The sequence below is a fragment of the Pleurodeles waltl genome, chromosome 5 (assembly GCF_031143425.1).
Source record: "Pleurodeles waltl isolate 20211129_DDA chromosome 5, aPleWal1.hap1.20221129, whole genome shotgun sequence".
NCBI classification, from domain to species: domain Eukaryota; kingdom Metazoa; phylum Chordata; class Amphibia; order Caudata; family Salamandridae; genus Pleurodeles; species Pleurodeles waltl.
The window spans coordinates 1,694,052,586-1,694,074,490 of NC_090444.1; the positions used below are offsets into that span (position 1 = coordinate 1,694,052,586).

Below are 21,905 nucleotides of genomic sequence, written 5' to 3' on the forward strand. Positions count from 1 at the left end.
CACAGTGTCCCTCCTGGTGTTGAGTACTTCCTTCAGCACCCCTACGATGGTGCCCAGGGTGGAGCTGATGGTTCTGAGTTCCTCCCTGAAGCCCATATACTGTTCCTCCTGCAGGCGCTGGGTCTCCTGAAACTTGGCCATTACCGTTGCCATTGTCTCCTGGGAGTGGTGGTAGGCTCCCATGATGGAGGAGAGGGCCTTGTGGAGAGTGGGTTCCCTTGGCCTGTCCGCCCCCTGTCGCACGGCAGCCCTCCCAGTTCCCCTGTGTTCCAGTGCCTCCGTCCCCTGGACTGTGTGCCCACTACCACTGCCCCCAGGTCCCTGTTGTTGTTGGGGTGGTGGGTTATCCTGGGTTCCCTGTAGTGGTGGACACACAGCTGATTGACGTGTCCTGGGGACGGAGGTATGGGACCGCTGGGTGGGTGCTGTGCTGGTGTTTCCAGAGGGGGGAAGGTCTGTGGTGGCCTGTGCCTGTGTGAGGGGAACCGACTGTCCAGAGGTCCCTGATGGTCCGGGCTGGTCATCTAGATCCAGTTGGACAGAGGTGCTGTCATCACTGTGGGCCTCTTCTGTTGGTGGTGTGGACATGTGTGGACCCTCCTGTCCGGTGACGTTGGGTAGGGGTCCTGCAGGGGTATAAAAGGATGTTTATTAAATCTGTGTGTGTAATGGTGTGCAATGGGTGGGTGACCATGTACCCCAGTGCTAGCATTCCTGTGTGGGAGCTTGTGTGATGATGGTTTAGGGGGTGTATGGGTATGTGCAGTGGGCATGCTTTGGTGATGTGTGTCCATGCTTTGTTGTTGCATGCAGGGCTTGATGTTGGGATATGTGGTTTGTGATGTTGGGACATTTGTGAGGAGTAGGGGTGCTGGTGGTGAGGGTGAGGGTGGGGGTATGTGCTGGCATGCAGGTAGGGTGGGGGATGTAATAGTAAAGCTTTGTCTTACCAGAGTCCATTCCTCCAGCTACTCCTGCGGGGCCCTCAGGATGCAGAATCGCCAAGACCTGCTCCTCCCATGTTGTTAGTTGTGGGGGAGGAGGTGTGGGTCCGCCGCCAGTCCGCTGAACCGCCTGGTGGTGTCTTGAGACCACGGAACGCACCTTCCCCCGTAGGTCGTTCCACCTCTTCCTGATGTCTTCCCGATTTCTTGGGTGCTGTCCCACTGCGTTGACCCTGTCCACTATTCTTCGCCATAGCTCCATCTTCCTTGCAATGGAGGTGTGCTGCACCTTTGATCAGAATAGCTGTGGCTCTACCCGGACGATTTCCTCCACCATGACCCTGAGCTCCTCCTCCGAGAACCTGGGGTGTCTTTGCCGTGCCATGGGGTGGTGTAGGTGATGTGTGGGGTGGATTGTGTGGTGATAAGTGTGGTGATATGTAGTGGTGTGTTGTGTGAGGTGCGTGGAAGTTGCGTGGGTGATGGTGTTGTGTGCCTGTGGATGCTGTTGTTCTTGCTGGTGGTGTTTCTCTCTGGCCTTCTCTCTGTAAATTTGTTGTAGGGGTTTGTGGGTGATGTGGGTGTGTGTTTTATATTGTATTGGGTGTGTGGGAGTGGTGTGTGTATGTGTATCAGGTGTGTGTATTTCGAATTGTCCAATGTGGTGGTGTTTTGGAGATGTGTGTGTATTTTGAGCGCGGCGGTGTGTACCGCCAATGGAATACCGCGGTTGAAAGACCGCTGCGTGGATTCGTGTGTCGTGATAGTGTGGGCGTATTTCTGTTGGCGTGACGGTGGAGGTTTTGTTTTTGCCAGTTTATCACTGTCCTTTGGTGTGGCGGACTTGTGTGGGTGTCTGAATTTTGGCGGATTCCAAGATGTGGGTCATAATAGCTGTGGCGGAATTCCACGGCTGCGGCGGTGTGTTGGCGGTCTTCTGCACGGCGGTAAGCGGCTTTTACCGCCAATGTTGTAATGAGGGCCTAAATCTTTCCACTACAGAGCTGAGTTTACTTGAAGTCCTGAGACAATGGATGGGAACATATTTTATACATTTGTCAGACAAACGTTTTGGATCTTTATTGTAGAACATTTTATGGCTGAATCAGTCACACAAAGACCTACGATATTAGTTAATACATGAATGGCAATGCCAGGACCCCAAACCCGTTTGGGAAGGCCCCAAGGGGAAACCGTGGTTGCCAAAATGCTTAGGTCAGTGTGTAATACAAACAAAGGACTCCAGTAGGAACAATAAATGAACTGCCTAAACCAAGCATAGAACTCAACCCTTGATTATCGTATCACCACTGAAAGAAATGCTAATAGGTGAGGAGGAAGCAGAAAACGTCCTAGATCAATGCCCTGCAACTGGGGCTCCCTGCTAAAAACCAGAGGCAGAAATCAGTTGCCGGAAACCACATTGGGAGGAGAAAGGAGAAACCACTCTAAACACCTCATTAAGAAATACACAAGAAGACCAACATAAAATACCTGGAGTTAACAGCATGAGGGTGGAAACCATGGGGCTGAGGCTCTGCACTCTGGCTGTACCTTCTCATTTGTACCGAAAAAACTGCACCAATTAATTCCTTTTTAAAACTTTTCCCATTACTTTACCAAAGGGAGAATCTACAGTCAGGGACTGGGATCTTCGAGTGGTAAATTATAAAAAGTTTGAAGATAAATATAAAAATATTTTATGTTAAATATTTATGTAAATGTATTAAATATAGAACAAAATAGAAAACATATTACAGCACTATTAAACTAATTCTATTCTAAATTAAAACGTATTAATGGAGATATATGAAGTTAAAATAAAATTATTTTTCTGAAGTTTAAAAAATAAATTCCCTCAAGAAGAAAAAATATATTTTAAATGTACATTAAGAATTATTAAGTAATGCATAGAGTTAATTACATGTAATGTAAGTATTTTTCTTGCAATATTATAAAATATTTTATATTAAAAATAGATCCATATTTTATAATTAAATAATAAATATTTACACTTTGTATACATTTGTTAACATTCATTTATATTTATTTATAATTTTAACTATTTTAAATAATCTAATTTAATGTAACATTATTTCCTATGGGGCTTTTTTATGTCCCTAGCTCTTGGAAGGGAAGGTGTTGCAATACTAGTCACTGGCCATGTGTAGAACTTTGCTATGTAACTTACAAAAGTGTAAGTTACATGTATAAGTTAGCACAAAAGTGTAAGTTACTACAAAAGAGCAGTTTGTGAATAGCACTTTGTAGTACATTTTGTGGTACTACTGCAGTACTACAAACTTACTATAAACTGCAGCTTGTAAATTAGTCCCTAAATGCTTTCCCTATTTTTTATACTTTTAATTTTACCAAAAATCATACATGCTGTGATCAAACTTTTAAAATGTGAACAATGTATTGGTATAAAGAGACAATAATGAAGGAAAAAATGTCTATACTATTTCCAAAATGTATGTAACACAGTTGAGCTAAGAACACATTTTGGAGTATAAGAGAGAGAACATTATTTGTTTAAGTGGTGTTTTTTTAGTATGAACCTCACCAAAAGGCAGCAACTGTACACGGTCAAAGACCAGAATAAAGTCAATAGAGAAGTGGCTTGTTTGTGGGCTGTTAAAACATTGTGATGTGGGGTCCTTTAAAGGTGTGAGACTTCAACTCTTTCCTAAATTGGTGCTGGGTTGTGGGGTGGGGGGGTCCTTGTGGATAGGGGAATATTGCTCCAGATCATTGATTGTGGTTTTGATTTCAATGCAGAGGACTCTCAACAATCTTCGATTGAATACAGAAATTCTCTTAGGTTTACACTGAGGTACATCTGATATATTAATGTGTTTGCCTGTAGGAATGACCTTGGAAGTACTTGGTACTTTAATTGGAGCAGCACTCCAGGGTCAGATTGTTGCAAGTGCTCATACATCTGATCATTGTACCTTAACTAACATGACTTGGAATGTCACTGAAAATGGCACAGACCTACACATGCAGCTGAACGACAGTGGATTTCTACAGTCACCAGCCTTCCAAGCTCACGCAGTAAGTACTCTTACCTGTGTCCTGCAGTGGTTGGCATGTCTGTGTGCACTGGTATTACAGTATAGAGAAGCAGCAGAGCACTGTGCGTAGAAGTAGGGCAAAGAGGACTAAACCCTTAGTGAAGGAAACAATTAGAAATCATGCATGATAGTGAGCTGTGGAGAATATTGGGAGTTATGTTATGGACGCAGGTTTGGAGAGATCATGAGGGTCATTTTTGGAAATTGATAAGGTGCACCTCGACGAGGCAAGATTTAAGTTATTTCTGAATTGTAGAAATAACGGTCAAGCCTGGCGGAAGGGTGAATATTATTCCAGGTTCTCAGTGCATAAAAGAAGCCAGGACCTTTTGTTTGCTCATATTTACATTTTGTTATATCAAGGCAGGTGATGTTTTTATTATTTTCTTTGGCTATGTGCTGTGATTAGTTTTACTCATATATTGCTCATTCTTAGTACCTCATGTATCTCATGTTCTAGCTACGTCATCAGGGCAAGGTATACTACCAAATATCAAGTTTTAAATATTGTGATACAAAAACATTATAGCCAGAATACTGCCTACAAAAATATTGTGAAAGCAAGCACTTAAGGGTAAATATAGGTTTGGCATACTTACTTCACATGCATGTATCTTGTCAATATATACTGTATATATGCAGATGCACAAAATGTAATATGCAGTTTATTACCATCGTTGAGTGCAGTGAAGGGCCGTGACTTGGGAGAGGCAGAGCTTTAAGTTTATCTTAATGCCCCATCCTTTCTCAACAGTGGTAATAAATAGCTTATTGCACTTTGCCTATCTGATATATGGTTTATGCCATGCCATGCTTTGTTACGTATTCCTCTTAACAAAAGATATGTAAACAAAACCAGCATGCAAGGGGTTAAAATTGTGCAGTAAGGTAAAACCATATTGGCCTCATGACTATAAGGAGAGTTGTTTCCATCAGTCTTTGAGGGAGTAAACAATAATTTTCTCATATGAATCCCATGCGTCTGTGGTATTAAAGTGGAAATTACCTTTGCACTGTAGTAATAAAAGTTTGGATGGGTGTTTATTAGTACAGCTGTGCATTTTTTTCACTATCCTAGTTTATATAGACATATATAATGGGCTGCATTTAGAAAAATAGTTTATTTATTTGAGATCACAGATATGGTGGTCTGGTGACCCTATTTGGCCGCCATCCCTGTGATGGCATCCAGTCAGAGTGAGACGCAATTTGCGACCTACCTCCTGAATATTGATGAGGTAGGTAAGATTACAAAGATTGCGACCCACTATGAGTTGGAATTCTGTTAACCAATCTATGAGTACATAGGTCGGTTTGTATATTTTGCGTTTCATAAATTGGGCCCATATATATCTATATTACATTTATATATAAATCTTACTACTTTCCTCATGTGTAACTCCAGATTAATCTTTGTTTTTCTCAGTAACTATAAATAAATAGTAACTATAAGTAAATATTTACAGATACAAACAAAGGTTGAAGTGGGGTTATACGTGAGGAAGATAGTAAGAGTTTAACATGTTAAAAAAACATAGATATTTACTGCAAAGAACTACAGTTCAAAAAACAAAAAAAGTACTGAAATTCACCAGTTAAATGTAAGTGACATAAGTATAACTTGCACCTTTATAGATTTCAGATGTCATCAGTGTTGTAATATGTGAGGTCATAAGCAGTGCATCACAGTAGAATGTACCTTAACTGGGCTAAATGTGTATAATGTAAACTGTTCATATTGGGAGAGCTCAAAGAACTAAACGATGATGCTCACTCATATTTTAGTTTCCAGCATCTAGGCATTCAGCTTGCTCACAATATTGAAACTCAGCATTTGCAGAACATAGGAAGGATTGTGTCCGGAATTAACTGCACTGTGGAGCACATTGCTAATGTCTGTGATGGGCAGAGTCTTGCTTTCAAAAATGGTATTTCTTCCTCACTGCTTTCATGTTGGCCGAGGGTCTATGATCCCTATGCCTCAAAGAGTTTTCTAAGAACTAGCCCAATTGCTAACTCCCTGGTATCCTATATGCATGTGCCCTATGTGTGCCTGCGAAGGGCACCATACATGAATGGAGTAGTGCTGTGCAGTGCAGTGTGTGTATGCTATGTGCATGTGTTAGATGTAGGTTTATCTGTAAAGCGAACCATACATGGAAGACTCTGGGTTCCATTTCGGGAGGCCCAGGACTGAATGAAGAAACATAAGGAGAGAAGGTCGTGGAATCCCCCCAGACAGATTCATGCATTGCTGTATTGCTGTAAGCTAGGGGGGCCACAACGGAGGAAGGAAGAAACAGGCTCTTCAGTGCACTTCAGAGGGTGTTTTTTGTTTCTGAGAGAGAGGCCACTGGCAAGAAGAAGGTGAATGTCAGATGTGAAGCAGCCAGTCACAGAATGTGAGGAGGAGCATCTCTGCAAGACTTCTGTCTGTGACAAGGACCGGGGGCTAAGGCCTGTCATTCTTCCAGCGGGGTGAGGGGGCACCACCCATGGAATCCACCTGCTCTGGAGCCTGGAGCACCACTGCCTGTCTGCTTGCCAAGACCAGTGTGCCCTGTGAGGAACAGGAGAGTGTTGGAGGGAGCAAGATCCAGTGGGGAAATCCTAGTGAGTGGATCTCCATAGTGAGGAGACAACTGCTGCACCAATTGGGTCATTGCCTCTGTGAAGGGAAACGTCATAGACCCCTGTATGTCAGAAGCAGCCGTGAAGTCAGCTGTGACAGTTGTTGCATTGAAGCGGGCATCACCCATGATCAGTGTTAAGTCGGCAAACCCATATACCGGGTGGGGCTCCCATGAAAAATTATTGCTATGCTGATCGGCCCTTGCCCATATGTGGTATTAAGTCAGTGACCTCGTGTGCTAGGTGGGGCTGCCATAAAGAGTGCTGCTGTGCCGATTGGGTCATAACTCATTCACAGAGAAGGAATGGTGATGCTTTATGCCAGAGGGCGTGACAAGGGCCAAGCAAGTTGTAAGGTCTGGTTGAGACCATCCACAGGGGAGCAAGGTCGCCATAGTGAACCTAGCAGGCCTGAACTGTGACTGACAGATGACCAGTATCAGGAGCACTGCACCCCACACTTGAGGGAGGACCCAAGGAAATTACCATACAACAAAGGAGCACTGAGAACCACCCAACGTCTGTAGTACCGCATGTGAGTAACTCCAGGACACACACCGCAGACAGCAGCTGCAGCTTCAGCACCTGCAGAGGGGGGGTGCACTCAGAGACTCTGGTCACTCAGGTCCTGCTGGTGTGGGTAAGACCGATTTCTGGCCAGGTGGCCCCAGGGGAACTTATTTGCCAGATAAGATCTTCAACGCTGGAATGCTTTCCACTTTAGATCGAGAGTCATAGTTAACTCCTGAAATTTGGACTACTAGTGGGGATTAACCTGAAGGTCACCTATAGTAAATGGGGATAACAACCACTGCTAGCTTGAGGGAAGTGGGACTTAGGAACCCGCCTATGAAACACTGGAGCCGGACTTCCGGAGACTGTATTGTTTGTGAATGCTGTATTTTACTTAGTGGGTGTACATAAATATCCCTTTTTCAAAAAAGCAAGTAAGTGACTGGACAATAATTTATTGCTGCTGCTGCATGTATTTTCCATTGTGAGCCTGTGTTCACCCCCCCGGTGTCTACCTCCCCTTTCCCCAAGAAGCCTTGGACTGTTCGACTTGTGCTACCACTGACAGTGAAGTGCTGAAAGGAGTACTTGGCCTAGTTGCTCAGGATCCATAGTAGATTGGACCCTGGGACATTGCAGGTAAAAGGCCTGGGTGCCCACATTTAGATCCAATAACTCCTGCTTGCCCTGTGGCCCTCTGAACAAGGTTCCTGCACCCTTTGTGTAAACTCACTGGTCGCATGTGGTGGAAAGGCTGCAAATGCAACAGAAGCAGTAGATGGATTTCTCCATGACAGAAAAAGGATTACAGTGAGGCAAATTTGTACCTCCTAAGGGGCAATATTAGCTGAATTAAGAATAGCCATACATTTGCTGCGCCCACTACTGCCACAGATTTGTGGTTGGGTCAAACACATGTTGGAATGGGCCACTAAGGAGAAAATCCAGATGAATGCAGTAATGAGGTATGACAATCAATCAATCAATCAGAGAACTTATTAAGCGCACTATGTACCCGTCAGGGTTTCGAGACGCTGAGGGGGGGGGGGAGGAGGGAGCTGCTAGCGTTCGAAGAGCCAAGTCTTGAGGAGTCTCCTGAAGGTGAGGAGGTCCTGGGTCTGGTGTAGCGAGGTGGGGAGAGAGTTCCAGGTCTTGGCGGCGAGGAAGGAGAAGGATCTGCCGCCAGAGGTCTTGCGCTGGATTCGGGGGACGATGGCGAGGGCGAGGTTGGCAGAGCGGAGTTGACGTGTGGGGACGTAAAAGTTGAGTCTGGTGTTGAGGTAAGTGGGTCCGGTGTCGTGTAGAGCCTTGTGAGCGTGGATGAGGAGTTTGAAGGTGATCCTTTTTTCCACGGGGAGCCAGTGGAGGTCTTTCAGGTGGGGGGAGATGTGGCATCGGCGGGGTATGTCGAGGATCAGGCGGGCGGATGCGTTCTGGATGCGCTGGAGTCGTTTGATGTCTTTTGTTGGGATGCCTGTGTAGAGTGCGTTGCCGTAGTCAAGTCTGCTACTGACGAGGGCTTGAGTTACCGTCTTTCTGGTTCCTATTGGAATCCACTTGAAGATTCTGCGGAGCATTCGGAGGGTGTTGTAATAGGAAGAGGAGACGGCGTTGACCTGTTTGGACATGGTGAGAGCGGAGTCGAGGATGAATCCAAGGTTTCTTGCGTGGTTGGCTGGGGTGGGTGGGGGTCCGAGTGCAGTGGGCCACCAGGAGTCGTTCCAGGCCGAGGGGGAGCGTCCGAGGATGAGGACTTCCGTCTTGTCGGAGTTGAACTTCAGGCGGCTGTTGTTCATCCACTCGGCGATGGATTTTAGTCCCTCGTGGAGGTTGGTTTTGGCGGTGAGAGGGTCTTTGGTCAGGGAGAGGACGAGCTGGGTGTCGTCGGCGTAGGAGATGATGCTGAGGTTGTGTTGATGGGCCACTTTTGCAAGGGGGGCCATGTAGACGTTGAACAACGTTGGACTGAGAGAGGAGCCTTGGGGGACGCCGCAGATGAGGTTGGTGGCTTTGGAGCGGAAGGGGGAGAGCCGGACTCTCTGGGTTCTGTCGGAGAGGAAGGATGAGATCCAGTTGAGGGCTTTGTCTTGGATGCCGGCTTCGTGGAGACGGGCCAGTAGGGTGCGGTGGCAGACTGTGTCGAAGGCGGCTGATAGGTCGAGGAGGATGAGGGCTGAGGTTTCGCCGTTGTCTATTTGTTGTCTGATGTCATCAGTGGCGGCGAGGAGTGCGGTCTCGGTACTGTGGTTTCGTCTGAATCCAGATTGAGAGGGGTCTAGGATGGAGTTGGCTTCTAGGAAGTGGGCGAGCTGTGCGTTGGCGATCTTCTCGATGACTTTCGCTGGAAAAGGGAGGAGAGAGATCGGTCGGAAGTTTTTGAGATCGTTGGGGTCAGCCTTGGGTTTCTTGAGGAGGGGTTGGATTTCTGCGTGCTTCCAGCTGTCCGGGAAGGTGGCGGTGTTGAAGGAGAGGTTGATGATCTTGCGGAGTATGGGGACGATGGTGGCGTCGGCTTTGTTGAATGCGTGATGTGGGCATGGGTCCGTGGGAGAGCCTGAGTGAATGGAATTCATGGTTGTTAGGGTTTCAGCGTCGTCCACTTGGGTCCAGGTGGTGAGGCGGCAGGCGTGGGCGGCGTCGTCAGGGGTGGGGTCTGGCGGAGGAGCGGTGTTGAAACTGTCGTGGATGGCTGCGATTTTCTGGTGGAAGAAGGTGGAGAGGTCGTCGCAGAGTTTCTGGGAGAGTGGGACGTCGTTGATGTTGGCGTTAGGGTTGGAGAGTTCCTTCACGATGCCGAAGAGTTCTTTGCAATCGTGGGCGTTGTTGTTGAGGCGTTCAGTGAAATGGGCGCGCTTGGCGAGTCGGATCAGTTGGTGGTGATCACGGTTGGCGTCTTTGAGGGTGGCAAGGTTGTCGGGAGTGCGCTCGAGGATCCATTTCTTCTTGAGCTTCTGGCAGGTGCGTTTTGAGGTGGTCAGTTCTTCTGTGAACCAGGCTGTTTTTTTCTTTCCTTGGTTGGTGGTGAGTTTCTTGAGTGGAGCTAAGGTGTTGGCGCAGTCGAGGATCCATTGATGGAGGTTGATGGCGGCGGCGCTCGGGTCGTTGGAGTCGGGTGGTGGGTGTTTGACGAGGGAGCTGGTTAGTTGGTCTTTGGTGACTTTTCCCCAGCGGTGGAAAAACAGTCACAAAATACAGTATTGGCACAAACTACAATCGGGGCACAGCAATCAGAGGGGCACAACGGGGGCAGACGCGCAAGAGGCGAGGCGCAGAAGAAAACAGAAACCACTTACAGGACGGCGGAATACACGGCACAACGGCTCAAGAGAGCCTCGAACACGCTAGCAGCAGCGTGGGCGGGGGTCAGAGGCAGGAGACAGCAGGTTGGTGCTGCGGACGCGGGGGGCGAGCTCTAGACCTAAAACAGGTCAGAGGTCGCTCACTCGCGACGCGCAGCGCCAGCCATTAAGAAGGGAGGGGGGAGGGAGGAGCAGCTGGGAGGCGGGAGGTGGGAGGGAGCGGCGAATGGGGGCGCGAGGGGGCGGGCCGCAGGGAGGCAGCAGCAGGGAGCGGAGAGCAAGGGGGAGCGCCCAAGGGGCGAAAAACAACTTAAACAAGGCACAAGAAAGTCGGGCACAAAATCGGAAAAACAGTCACAAAATACAGTATTGGCACAAACTACAATCGGGGCACAGCAATCAGAGGGGCACAACGGGGGCAGACGCGCAAGAGGCGAGGCGCTGAAGAAAACAGAAACCACTTACAGGACGGCGGAATACACGGCACAACGGCTCAAGAGAGCCTCGAACACGCTAGCAGCAGCGTGGGCGGGGTCAGAGGCAGGAGACAGCAGGTTGGTGCTGCGGACGCGGGGGGCGAGCTCTAGACCTAAAACAGGTCAGAGGTCGCTCACTCGCGACGCGCAGCGCCAGCCATTAAGAAGGGAGGGGGAAGGGAGGAGCAGCTGGGAGGCGGGAGAGAGTGGCGAATGGGGGCGCGAGGGGGGTGGGGCCGCAGGGAGGCAGCGGCAGGGAGCGGAGAGCAAGGGGGAGCGCCCAAGGGGCGAAAAACAACTTAAACAAGGCACAAGAAAGTCGGGCACACATTCGGAAAAACAGTCACAAAATACAGTATTGGCACAAACTACAATCGGGGCACAGCAATCAGAGGGGCACAACGGGGGCAGACGCGCAAGAGGCTTACAAATGATCGATCTGAGTGGGCAGCAGAGCTTCAGAGGCACCAGGATCCTCTAGACTAGTCCTCGGTGAATTGTAGTGATGGAATGATGGTTCACAGCACCTAACAACGGCCAGTGATGCGAATGGTACAAAAGTGCAAAGATGGTGAGCAATTGTAGGGTCCATGATTCCACTTAATGTGTTGTCTGATTTGGTTTGGTGACAATATGGGCATGCAACAGGATGCACACTTAGGCTCAGATCACAACTAAAGTGGAATTCAATGTGGAGGTTCCCAGTGGCAGGACTTACCATTACCGGCTAGTATCTATAGGTGGAATTCAGCCCAATAGAGTCCATATTTCGAGCAGTTTAATACTCCTATTTATCACCTGCTTAGAACAGGTTGTAAATGGGAGAGGTGACTTCCATATTTGGCACTGTGGATGGCAGGCGCTGTGGCTATAGCGGAGGAAAAGGGAAGAATAGATTTGGCAGGAGGTGGCATTGTATCCTCTCCCTTACCAAAGGAAAAGCTTGGTAGGACCCAGAGGGCGAGGCTTGGCTGCTGTTGAAGCCAAAGCCTCATGCAATTTTACCAGCAAGAATTTCTGACTGGTAAGATCGTGTCACGGGCCATTTGTGATCAGGCGGGCTGGTATCCCACCCAGAGTGATGCCACCTGGCTCATAATCAGGCCATTAGTTTAGATGAAGAGTATCACTGGAATGTCTGCACAAGAGTCTGGTTTAGCAAGTGAAGTGATTTTATATAAAGGAGGTACTGCTGTTTATTTTGGCACTGTAACTAATCTGTGTACATGGCCAGCGGATTAATGTTCCACACTATACGTTCATGTTTTTGTTCGTAATGTCTTGAACAGCTATCAAAACTGAACAAAAGATTTTTTTTAAAGTAGGCACGGGCATTATTTATCCACATGTATGCTTATGTCTAGTAATTGTTATTAAAACATTTCATGATTATTTAGAAAAAAAATGAAATATGGAGGCAAGAAACTCTGTGTCTGTGTGTGTGTGTGTTTGTGAAGGAGGGAATATGGAAGTGATGGGACGGAATATCATTACCACAATATTGAGGGACAAAATATTGAAAGGTAAGTGCACAGATTTAAGGAGTAAAGGATTTACTATTCTTAACTCCACATCGGCGTACCTTGAAGGTATATCTATCGCAAAGGCACATATATGTGGAGTTAGGTATAGAAAATATATAGAAACTTATTTTTCAATATTCTGTTCCTTGATATTGTTGGAACGATATTCTGTGCCGTCGATATTTGGGATTCAGTTTTCCAACCTACACATTGTGCTTGTGTGTGCGTGTGTTTGTGCTTGTGTGTATGTCCTTTGTTAGTGGTGGACATGACAACCTGCTTATTCCTTTTTTTTCTTGGTCCTGCTCGTTTGGGTGAATGATTCCCCAAGCATGTTACAAAGATTTGTAAGGCCTGGAATATCCAATTGAAGAGGGCACCCTCCTAGGATTTGGACCGGTTTCAAAGTTTATTTTTTAAAGTGTCTTGCTCGGGAAAAGAAAACACAGCAGGTCTAGCATCTTGCATAAGCTAGTGGGATTATTCATGTGTTAGTGGTCTCTTCATTAATAAACAGGACAGGTTTGCTTTAAAAGCTATAAATAGAGTGTGCAGCAGAAGTACGAGGCCTTGGAAAAGCAATGAGCCTGCAGAGAATAATGAGCCCTCAGCGCCCCATCTATGACGGTCGATGTCATCCTTCCATTGTGAGCACAGGTTTACTTTTAGTCTAGTAAAAACGACCCATCTTTTCCTGCTTTGCTGGATGTTGCCAAGCAACCTCGGCACTCTGCTGCATTGGTCTGAACTCAGTGCACATTCTGACCTTCCCTGTCCTGACCTGGTCTGACCTCGCTGGCCTGACAAATGACTCCCACTTCAGTGAACTTTGAAAACCTGTGGAAAGGATGCATTACTGATGAGTAGAGAATAATTTTGAATTTCGAAAGAAGCAAGAATATTGATTGAACAATACTTCCTACTGTGCCTCCAAAGTAAGTTATATACCAGCCCACTGGGCCAAGAACATTATACTGTATCAGAATATTGAGTAAGCTCTGCTCGTTGGCTTTGAGGAGGTTTGTTTTACCATGAATGGAAGCGCAGGATATACCGGAAGTTCCTGTTCCCGATGCCCTTGACCTCGAAGTGACAGAACTCCGTAATGGACCAGTTGCAAACGCCTTAACACTGTGAACCTCCCCATATACCAGAGTTTCCATGAATCTTCATACTTCTTTTTGTGTTTTTTCCAACCCCTCTTTACATGTCTAATGATGCACTCCATTGGTACGTGACTACTATCCTTAGATCTGAATCCTCATTTACTTCTGGCAGCCAGATGTCTTATTGTCTCAAATACAAGAAAATTCGGGGCCAACCACTCCTACAGATGTCGAATTACAACCCCTGCCCAGCAATTTGGCCCCAAATCTCTGGAGGGTTTTGAAGTGCTTTAGATCTCTGTTAGATAGCTGGTCGCGAAAATAGAGCAATTGATTGAGGAACTAGGTGGAATGGTCACCAAAGGTTCAACAGTCTTGTTTAATGTTCTAATGCGTTCAACCCAGGAATTTTACTTATTAGAGTTACTTGTTTGGTTGATGGAACTACACTAGAACTATCATCATTAGTGTCCACCACCCTACCCTCCAAGCTGGTCCCAGCCCTCTTACTTATTGAGGGCACGGTCCGGCCCTGAATCGACCTGTGGGCCCCTACCTTGTAGGTGTGCCAGGACCTCTCCGCCTCGGGCTGAGGCTAGGCGTTCCCTGACTGCCTAGGCATGCTTCTGGTGTGGAGGCTCCCTGGGTGGTGGGAGCCTCATCTCAAGGGGCAGTCCTGCAAGCCTTCACTGTGTGGCCCCCACCCTCAGCGGCTTTACAGGCTACGTAATGAACCCAGAGGTCCTAGGGTGCCTTGTACTCCAGTGGCGATGAGGGAAGGCAGCTCCAGGCCCTGCCTGAGGCGCGACCAGGGCCTCTACTGAAATAAAACAAAAAAGCTTCATTGGCTACAGTTCTGATCTGTAAGCTCTCCAAAAGGAACGTGCTCTCCCTTTTTAATTTTGGCAACATTCCTAGAGCAGAGCAGAGCACGCTTGTACGCATATGAACTCTGTGTTATTGAGCGTCACTCCAAATCATATTCGGCTACCAGTAGTTTAAAAAAAATCATGCTGATTATTATCTCTTGGGCAGCGATTGAAGAGTTCTAGTGAGTGTGAACTTGTAAAGAGATGATACGAACATCATTTTCATAGAACCTTCATAAAACCTTTAGCAGAGGCTAAAATATTCAGGATTTAGCATGTGAAAGCTTATCCAGTGATTGTAACTGCATGATTGATGACACATGAGAAACGGATGAGTTCCTCACCAGTCGTACCACACAATAATAGAAGATTGAAAGAATCAGGAGTGGCGGTTGTGCTAGATTGGGCTTTCTTTCACCAGCCCTTCCTCATAACACTGGAAAGAGGACTGTAAAGTAAGGTGCAGCAGCCATCTTGGACTGGGCTCACCGTCCAAAACAACAGGAATGGCCGCCATGTTAAAATTAATCAGCTGCTTATCAGCCGCAACCCATTGGTCATGCTCCTCTCCTCAACTAACCCCAAACACAACCCCGGTTGGGATCAGTCTGTAGGAAGTTGGTTCCTCACACACTTCGCCTCGGCAAACTACAAACACATTATCTCAGAGAACTATTTGTAAGAAGTTGAATCCTGGCATCAACCCACAAAATGTAGTTGAAAGAAGGTGCCACCAGCTCCATCCCTCCAGCACCAGCTCCCCCCCAACGCACCTTTCCAAATCCGGCGCAAATGCTTTAAATATCAAATACCCCCCAAATCTTTCCAAACACACAATGAAAAACTTGGAACACAGGACACCGTTTAAGAGATTTCCTAGAAACCCTCTTTGCAGACCAATACTACTGCCAACTTAAAGGCTCCCTTAAAACTGACCACCTCCCATTCACATACAACACTGACCTATGGATCAGATCCTTACGCAGTTTTCTCCCATCCTCCTCTCTCTCTAACATCCCCTTTGGAAGTTTTCTCCCATCCTCCTCTCTCTCTAATATCCCCTTTAGTTGCAAACTCAAATGTTGCTCCCCCTTTAGCCTCTTGGGCAACCTTTCTATGTACATTTAAAACAATGGGAAGATTATGTTTCAAGCCAACAACACAATCTTGGACATGAGTGACTTAATTTTTCTCACCCTCAGACCCTTCTACGATCCTCCACGATCCCCCTCTACATCTACCCATAACACCCTCTCTGCTCCCATTCTGCTCCACTGTTTTGCTCCACTAATGACCGAGATGAAACACTCATGCACTGACAAAAATCTCTGGAATGCGCTTCTTAGTCTAAAGAAGACATTTATTAAATTACTCTGCAAGGTTTGTAGAGGAGATTAGCATGCTGAAAGCACACATTTAAAAATGGTCAGAGCAATTAAATAAAAACATGTACAAATGATTCTCCACTGCAATATGCGCAGCAAATATATATATATATATATATATATATATATACGTCACAATGCAAAGCAGATAACAAGAATAAAAAAATACATAACCATGAGGCACTGGCAAATCTGCTTCATCTCCCTCCTTATCAGTATCAGATCGTCAGATCCCAGAATCGATTGTGGAGAGAGAGAGATCAATTATCCTATTAAGGATGACACACTACAGCATCCTGGATATGCCTGAGATCTGCAAATACTCTCTGTCCCCGGTCCATCTGGTCTTGGCCTCTTATATACTTTAAACAAACAAGAGAGGGAAATTATCGAACCTCCCTCTCACTGCAGAAGTTTATTTATTCAAAAAATGCTGATTGCTTTAGGCCAGCTTTGAAAATAACACGTCAGGACTTGGCCACAATCCCAAGGTGCCAATTCAAAACAAGACCATTCCCTGCCGTCTTAGTACATTTTTAACAGCCTAAGCCCTTGATGGGAAAGAACACAAAAAATAAAAACATGTGCACATTGTACAAAGTGGAAAACTACCTGCAGCTTTTAACATGGCAGTGGATAATGCTAAAATAAAGCCAATAGGCAAAATGAATCTGGTGGTCACTAATGTGACGGTGTGCTGCTAGGCTACGTGCAACGTGGAGCGAGAGGTCAAAACTCACATATCATTAAATTCCACCCTTTTGACCAATGACACATACCCTATAGTCCTAAAATCAACTTTTCTCTTTAAAAAAACATTACAAGGAAATTAGGTATGCATTGTACACAGCAACATAATGAAATGACAAGAGCAATCACTATAAAGCAATGGAAGTGGGATTAACATATTGATATTATAAACAGTTAAACCAGGCACACCTACAATAAAATGACTGAAGCTTATATATTCTAGTTGGGATAATAACTGATTGAATAGTGTCTCTAGGATAATGTGTTGGTATAGAGTTAAATGGCAACATCATGAGTCCTAATCATATAAAGATACATGGTCCACTGTAGTGTTTGCTGGAATGTAAGTAAAAGTGAGGTTCCCATATGAGAATAGTCAGCCAACTGGCAACTTAAACATGCTAAATGTGACTGGCAGCAGTCATCAGGTGATAAAAAGCCATGTTGTTTGTTCAATTAGAATTGTAATCAAACAGGTTAATAGAACATCCATGGTACTCTGCATTATTCCCATGCAGAACTTTGATCTGTGAAGCACAATTAGCGCCAAATGGATCCATAGTTGTTGCCCTTCAAAAGAAGCAGGAGCATTGCACAACTTGATTGATCAATCAGGTTCAGGTTGGGGGTGCTGTTCCACCCAACCGCACATGCCTGAAGGGAGACCACACGTCACACTCATGGTCAGAGGCAAGTCGTAGTATGATCTGTAAAAGAAACAAGTATGATCTTTCTTGCAAATAACATTTGTCAGCTGAAATGTGCTCCCTTTTTCCTTTCCTTATTTTATGGTCAGCAGAACATTATTAGGGCCCGTGGCTATAAATTCTGCAGGTTCTGGAGGGCCATTTGGGGATTCTACCCACACCTTAGCATCAGGGTTTTTGTCAGTTGAACCAAAACCTCCTTTTCCTTGCAGTCCTCTTCCTCACCAATCCTCCATACACTGGACTTATGACAAGTTGAGCAATTTTGTAAGCATGTAGGTCAAGACCTGCAGATTCTGGTGTGGCTCTGTGAGGTGCTGAAGCTCCAGGTTTTATTTACCAGTACACAATGGTGTTGGTGGCCACATGTGGTTGTATCTGAGTTAACATTTTCATCAGGGCAGTGTCAGCATTTTGTAATGGTCTGTTATTCAGAATTTGAAGGGCTTCATTTAAATGCTCTCTCAAGTTTTTCAAAGTCCCATCACATAATTATTTAGTCCAGAACCCCAGGGACACTCCTGTTCGTCTCTGCTTTTGCCACCTGCTCCAATCTACATATTGTCCCTGGATAGTAACATGCAACACAATGGGGGTCATTCTAACTTTGGCGGGCGGCGGAGGCCGCCCGCCAAAGTCCCGCCGGCAGAATACCACTGCGCAGTCAAAAGACCGCCGCGGTAATTCTGAGTTTCCCGCTGGGCTGGCGGGCGACCGCCAGAAGGCCGCCCGCCAGCCCAGCGGGAAACCCCCTTCCATGAGGATGCCGGCTCCGAATGGAGCCGGCGGAGTGGAAGGGGTGCGACAGGTGCAGTTGCACCTGTCGCGATTTTCAGTGTCTGCGTGGCAGACACTGAAAATCTTGGTGGGGCCCTGTTAGGGGGCCCCTGCAGGGCCCATGCCATTGGCATGGGCCCTGCAGGGGCCCCCAGGGGCCCCACGACACCCGTTACCGCCAGCCAGGTTCTGGCGGTCAAAACCGCCAGAACAAGGCTGGCGGTAGGATTCCCTTGGGCAGCGGGAAACCGGCGGTACACCGCCGGTTTCCCGTATCTGACCGCGGCTGTACCGCCGCGGTCAGAATGCCATGGGAGCACCACCAGCCTGTTGGCGGTGCTCCTGCGGTCGTTGGCCCTGGCGGTCCATGACCGCCAGGGTCAGAATGACCCCCAATGTCTCCTTCCTGTGCTGTCCACGAGTGTAAAGCCTGTTGAATAATTTATTTTGCCAAATCAAAAGCACACTGCTGCTCTTCACCGCATTCAGACTCAAGTTTTTTTCTTGTCACTTTGTACCAAAGGGTTAAGATTTCACTCAGATGATGGTCATGCTGTCTCCAAAAATCAAACAATCCCATAAATCACTGTGGGGGTCATTCTGACCCTGGCGGTAAAATCCGCCAGGGCCAACGACCGCGGGAGCACCGCCAACAGGCTGGCGGTGCTCCCATGGGCATTCTGACCGCGGCGGTACAGCCGCGGTCAGAAACGGAAAACCGGCGGTGTACCGCCGGTTTCCCGCTGCCCTGGGGAATCCTCCAGGGATTCCGACCCCCATACCGCCATCCTGTTCCTGGCGGTTTTGGCAGCGCCCATGCCAATGGCATGGGCACTGCAGGGGCCCCCGTAACAGGGCCCCACAAAGATTTTCAGTGTCTGCCATGCAGACACTGAAAATCGCGACGGTTGCAACTGCACCCGTCGCACCCCTTCCACTCCGCCGGCTCCATTCGGAGCCGGCATCCTCAGGGAAGGGTGTTTCCTGCTGGGCTGGCGGGCGGCCTTCTGGCGGTCGCACGCCAGCCCAGCGGGAAACCCAGAATACCCGCGGCGGTCTTTTGACCGCGCAGCGGTATTCTGGCGGTCCCAGCCAGGCCGGCGGCTTCTGCCGCCGGCCGGGGTCAGAGTGACCCCCTGTGTCTCTTGCTTAGTGCGAGGAGTAGCAAAGTCCAAAATCTTTTGTTTTACCTGCAGCAACATCTCTCTATGTACTAGCCACATTTTACTCTGCAAAAGATCTGTGAATATATTGTTTACATCCTTAATTTCTTGCTGGGTGTAATCTTTTACAGAATGTATTTCAACTCCTGCCAATTTCTGTGGGCTACTCTGTATTTTTCGTCCAAATATTGGCTGTGCACGAACTACATTCTGCTTATGTAGCTCACACTGGCCCCCACCTTTTTTTAACCTCCTCTTTACTGGAATGTGAAAAATCAGTTTTCCCTGTGAGGGCTTGGTAGATATCAGCCTTATCTTGTAATAACTTATTCTGTCAAGACAGTATACTTACAATATTTGTTATGTTAACAAACTGTAATTTCTGATTTTCATAGTCTAATTGCTTACATCTCTCACGCATGTTTCTTTAAGCAGATAAAAGTATCCAAACCTTCCTGTCAAGAACAAAAGGGTCATCATTCCGTTCAAAAAGCACCTTTTTTAAAACATATAAGTACAGTTATTAATTCTGTTTTTACCAAGCACCCATCCCAAAATTTAGAAAGTCCTGAGAAACAAGAAAACACATTTGCCAAAACATCATAAGGCATTTTAATTTCACATGCATTTTCAGAAATGGTTAACTCTGAATAAAAACATATTTTCACTTTTAAATCGTACACTTTCAAATTCCAACCTCCCTTTAGATTGTCCGACTACGGCAAAATGTTTTGTTTCACTAATGACCGAGCTGAAACACTTATGCACTGACAAGAATCTCTGGAATACGCTTCTTAGTCCAAAGAAGACATTTATTACTTCACTCCGCAAGGTTCCTAAAAGGAGATTAGCATGCTGAAAGCACGCGTTTAAAGATGGTCACAGAAATTAAATGAAAACATGTACAAATGATTCTCCACTGCAATATACACAGCAAATTTATATACCTACATTATAATGCAAAGCAAATAATGAATTAAAACATATGCATGACCATGAGGCAAGGGCATCACTGCTTCATCTCCCCCTATTCAGCATCAGATCGTCAGATCCCAGAATCGATTGTGGAGAGAGAGAGATCAATTATCCTCACGGGAAGGATGACACACTCCAGCATTCTGGATATGCCTGAGATCTGCAAACACTCTCTGTCCCCTGTCCATCTGGTCTTGGCCTCTTATACTGTATACAAACAAGAGAGGAAATTTATAGAACCTCCCTCACACTGCAGAAGTTTATTTATTCAAAAAAATGCTGATTGCTTAAGGCCAGTTTTGAAAATAACACATCAGGACAGGGACACAATCCCAAGGTGCCAATTCAAAACAAGACCGTTCCCTGCCGTCTTAGTACATTCTTAGCAGCCTAAGCCCTTGGTGGGAAAGGACACAAAAAATAGGAACATGTGCACATTTTACAAAGTGGAAAACTACTTGCAGCTTTTAACGTGGCAGTGGCTAATGCTAAAATAAAGTCAATAGGCAAAATGAAGCTGGTGCTCACTAATGTGATGGTGTTCTGCCAGGCTAAGTGCAACGTGGAGTCAGTGGTCAAAACTCACATATCATTACACCCATCAACAACTCTCTTGAAATGGTTGAGTCTCTACTATGCAAAGCACTAAAATCATGGTAATCTTTTTCTCCATTCTCCGAGCAGGACCTACAACTAAATATCTCCAAAGTAAAACCCTCAAACCATCATCAGGATGCTATTCCAGGATCTATCAGCAAGTCTCTTGCCACACACCTACTCCCCATTTGGACTACTGTGGTCAATTCTTTTCTCAAACAGGGCCTCTTCCCCGAATGACTAAAAATAGGTCAAATCACACAGCTCTTAAAAAAACAACCTCTTGATCTAGAGAACCTTAACAACTACCACCCTGTCTCCACTCTCCCATTATTAGGCAAAGTCATCGAAAGTTGTGTAGCATCTCAACTAGCCTTTCACATCAAAACAAACAACCTCCAATCAGGTTTCCACCAGGGTCACAGTACGGAAACCGCGATCCTCCAAATAGGTGCTGACTCCCTTCGAATCCTCGACTCCAGCAACTCCTGACTCCTGGTTTTCCATGGCATTTGACACTGTCAACCATCATGACTCCTTCGCATTCTTGAACTACACATGGGATGTGGAGGCATTGTCCTCAACTGGTTCTCCTCTTGCCTATCCAACAGTTCCCGAATTGTGAAAATTGGCAGCTTGTTTTCGAGACCATTCAGCATTCACCAAGGTGTTCCTCAAGGTTTAATCCTCTCCCCAACACTCTTCAACTTCTACCTAAAACCGCTATGTTTGATTCTCAGAAATTCTGTTATTCTCTTCCATCTCTATGCCGACGATACCCAAATATACTTTAAAATCTCATCCCTGGAGGACGTTGCCCTGCTTTCAAATACATTCCTAAAGATTCAAAAGTGGATGCCCAACCACCATTTAAAACTCAAGCCAACTAAAACAGAATTCCTTTTGATCCCACCTCTGAAAGCAAAAACGCCAGTACAAGAATGGATGGCCAACTTTCTGCCTTCGAAGGCTGCCCCACCATTTTCACGAGTGCTAGATCACTTGGCATCACTGTTGATAATTGTCTCAGTCCTCACAGCCACATAGCAGCCATGGCCAACAGTGCAGAACACCATCTTAGGCAGGTTTGGGGCAGCAGAACAAGACCTC

At 46.4% G+C, this 21,905-nt stretch overlaps 1 protein-coding gene across 1 annotated transcript in view; it reads left to right on the top strand.

The window, feature by feature from the left end:
- MFSD2B (MFSD2 lysolipid transporter B, sphingolipid) overlaps positions 1-21,905 on the top strand; it is a 291,098-nt gene that overhangs the window by 121,849 nt on the left and 147,344 nt on the right. Inside the window, exon 6 of the mRNA XM_069236021.1 lies at positions 3,814-4,004. Within this exon, the coding sequence (XP_069092122.1) occupies positions 3,814-4,004 (191 nt within the window). The remainder of the gene's footprint in view (positions 1-3,813; positions 4,005-21,905) is intronic.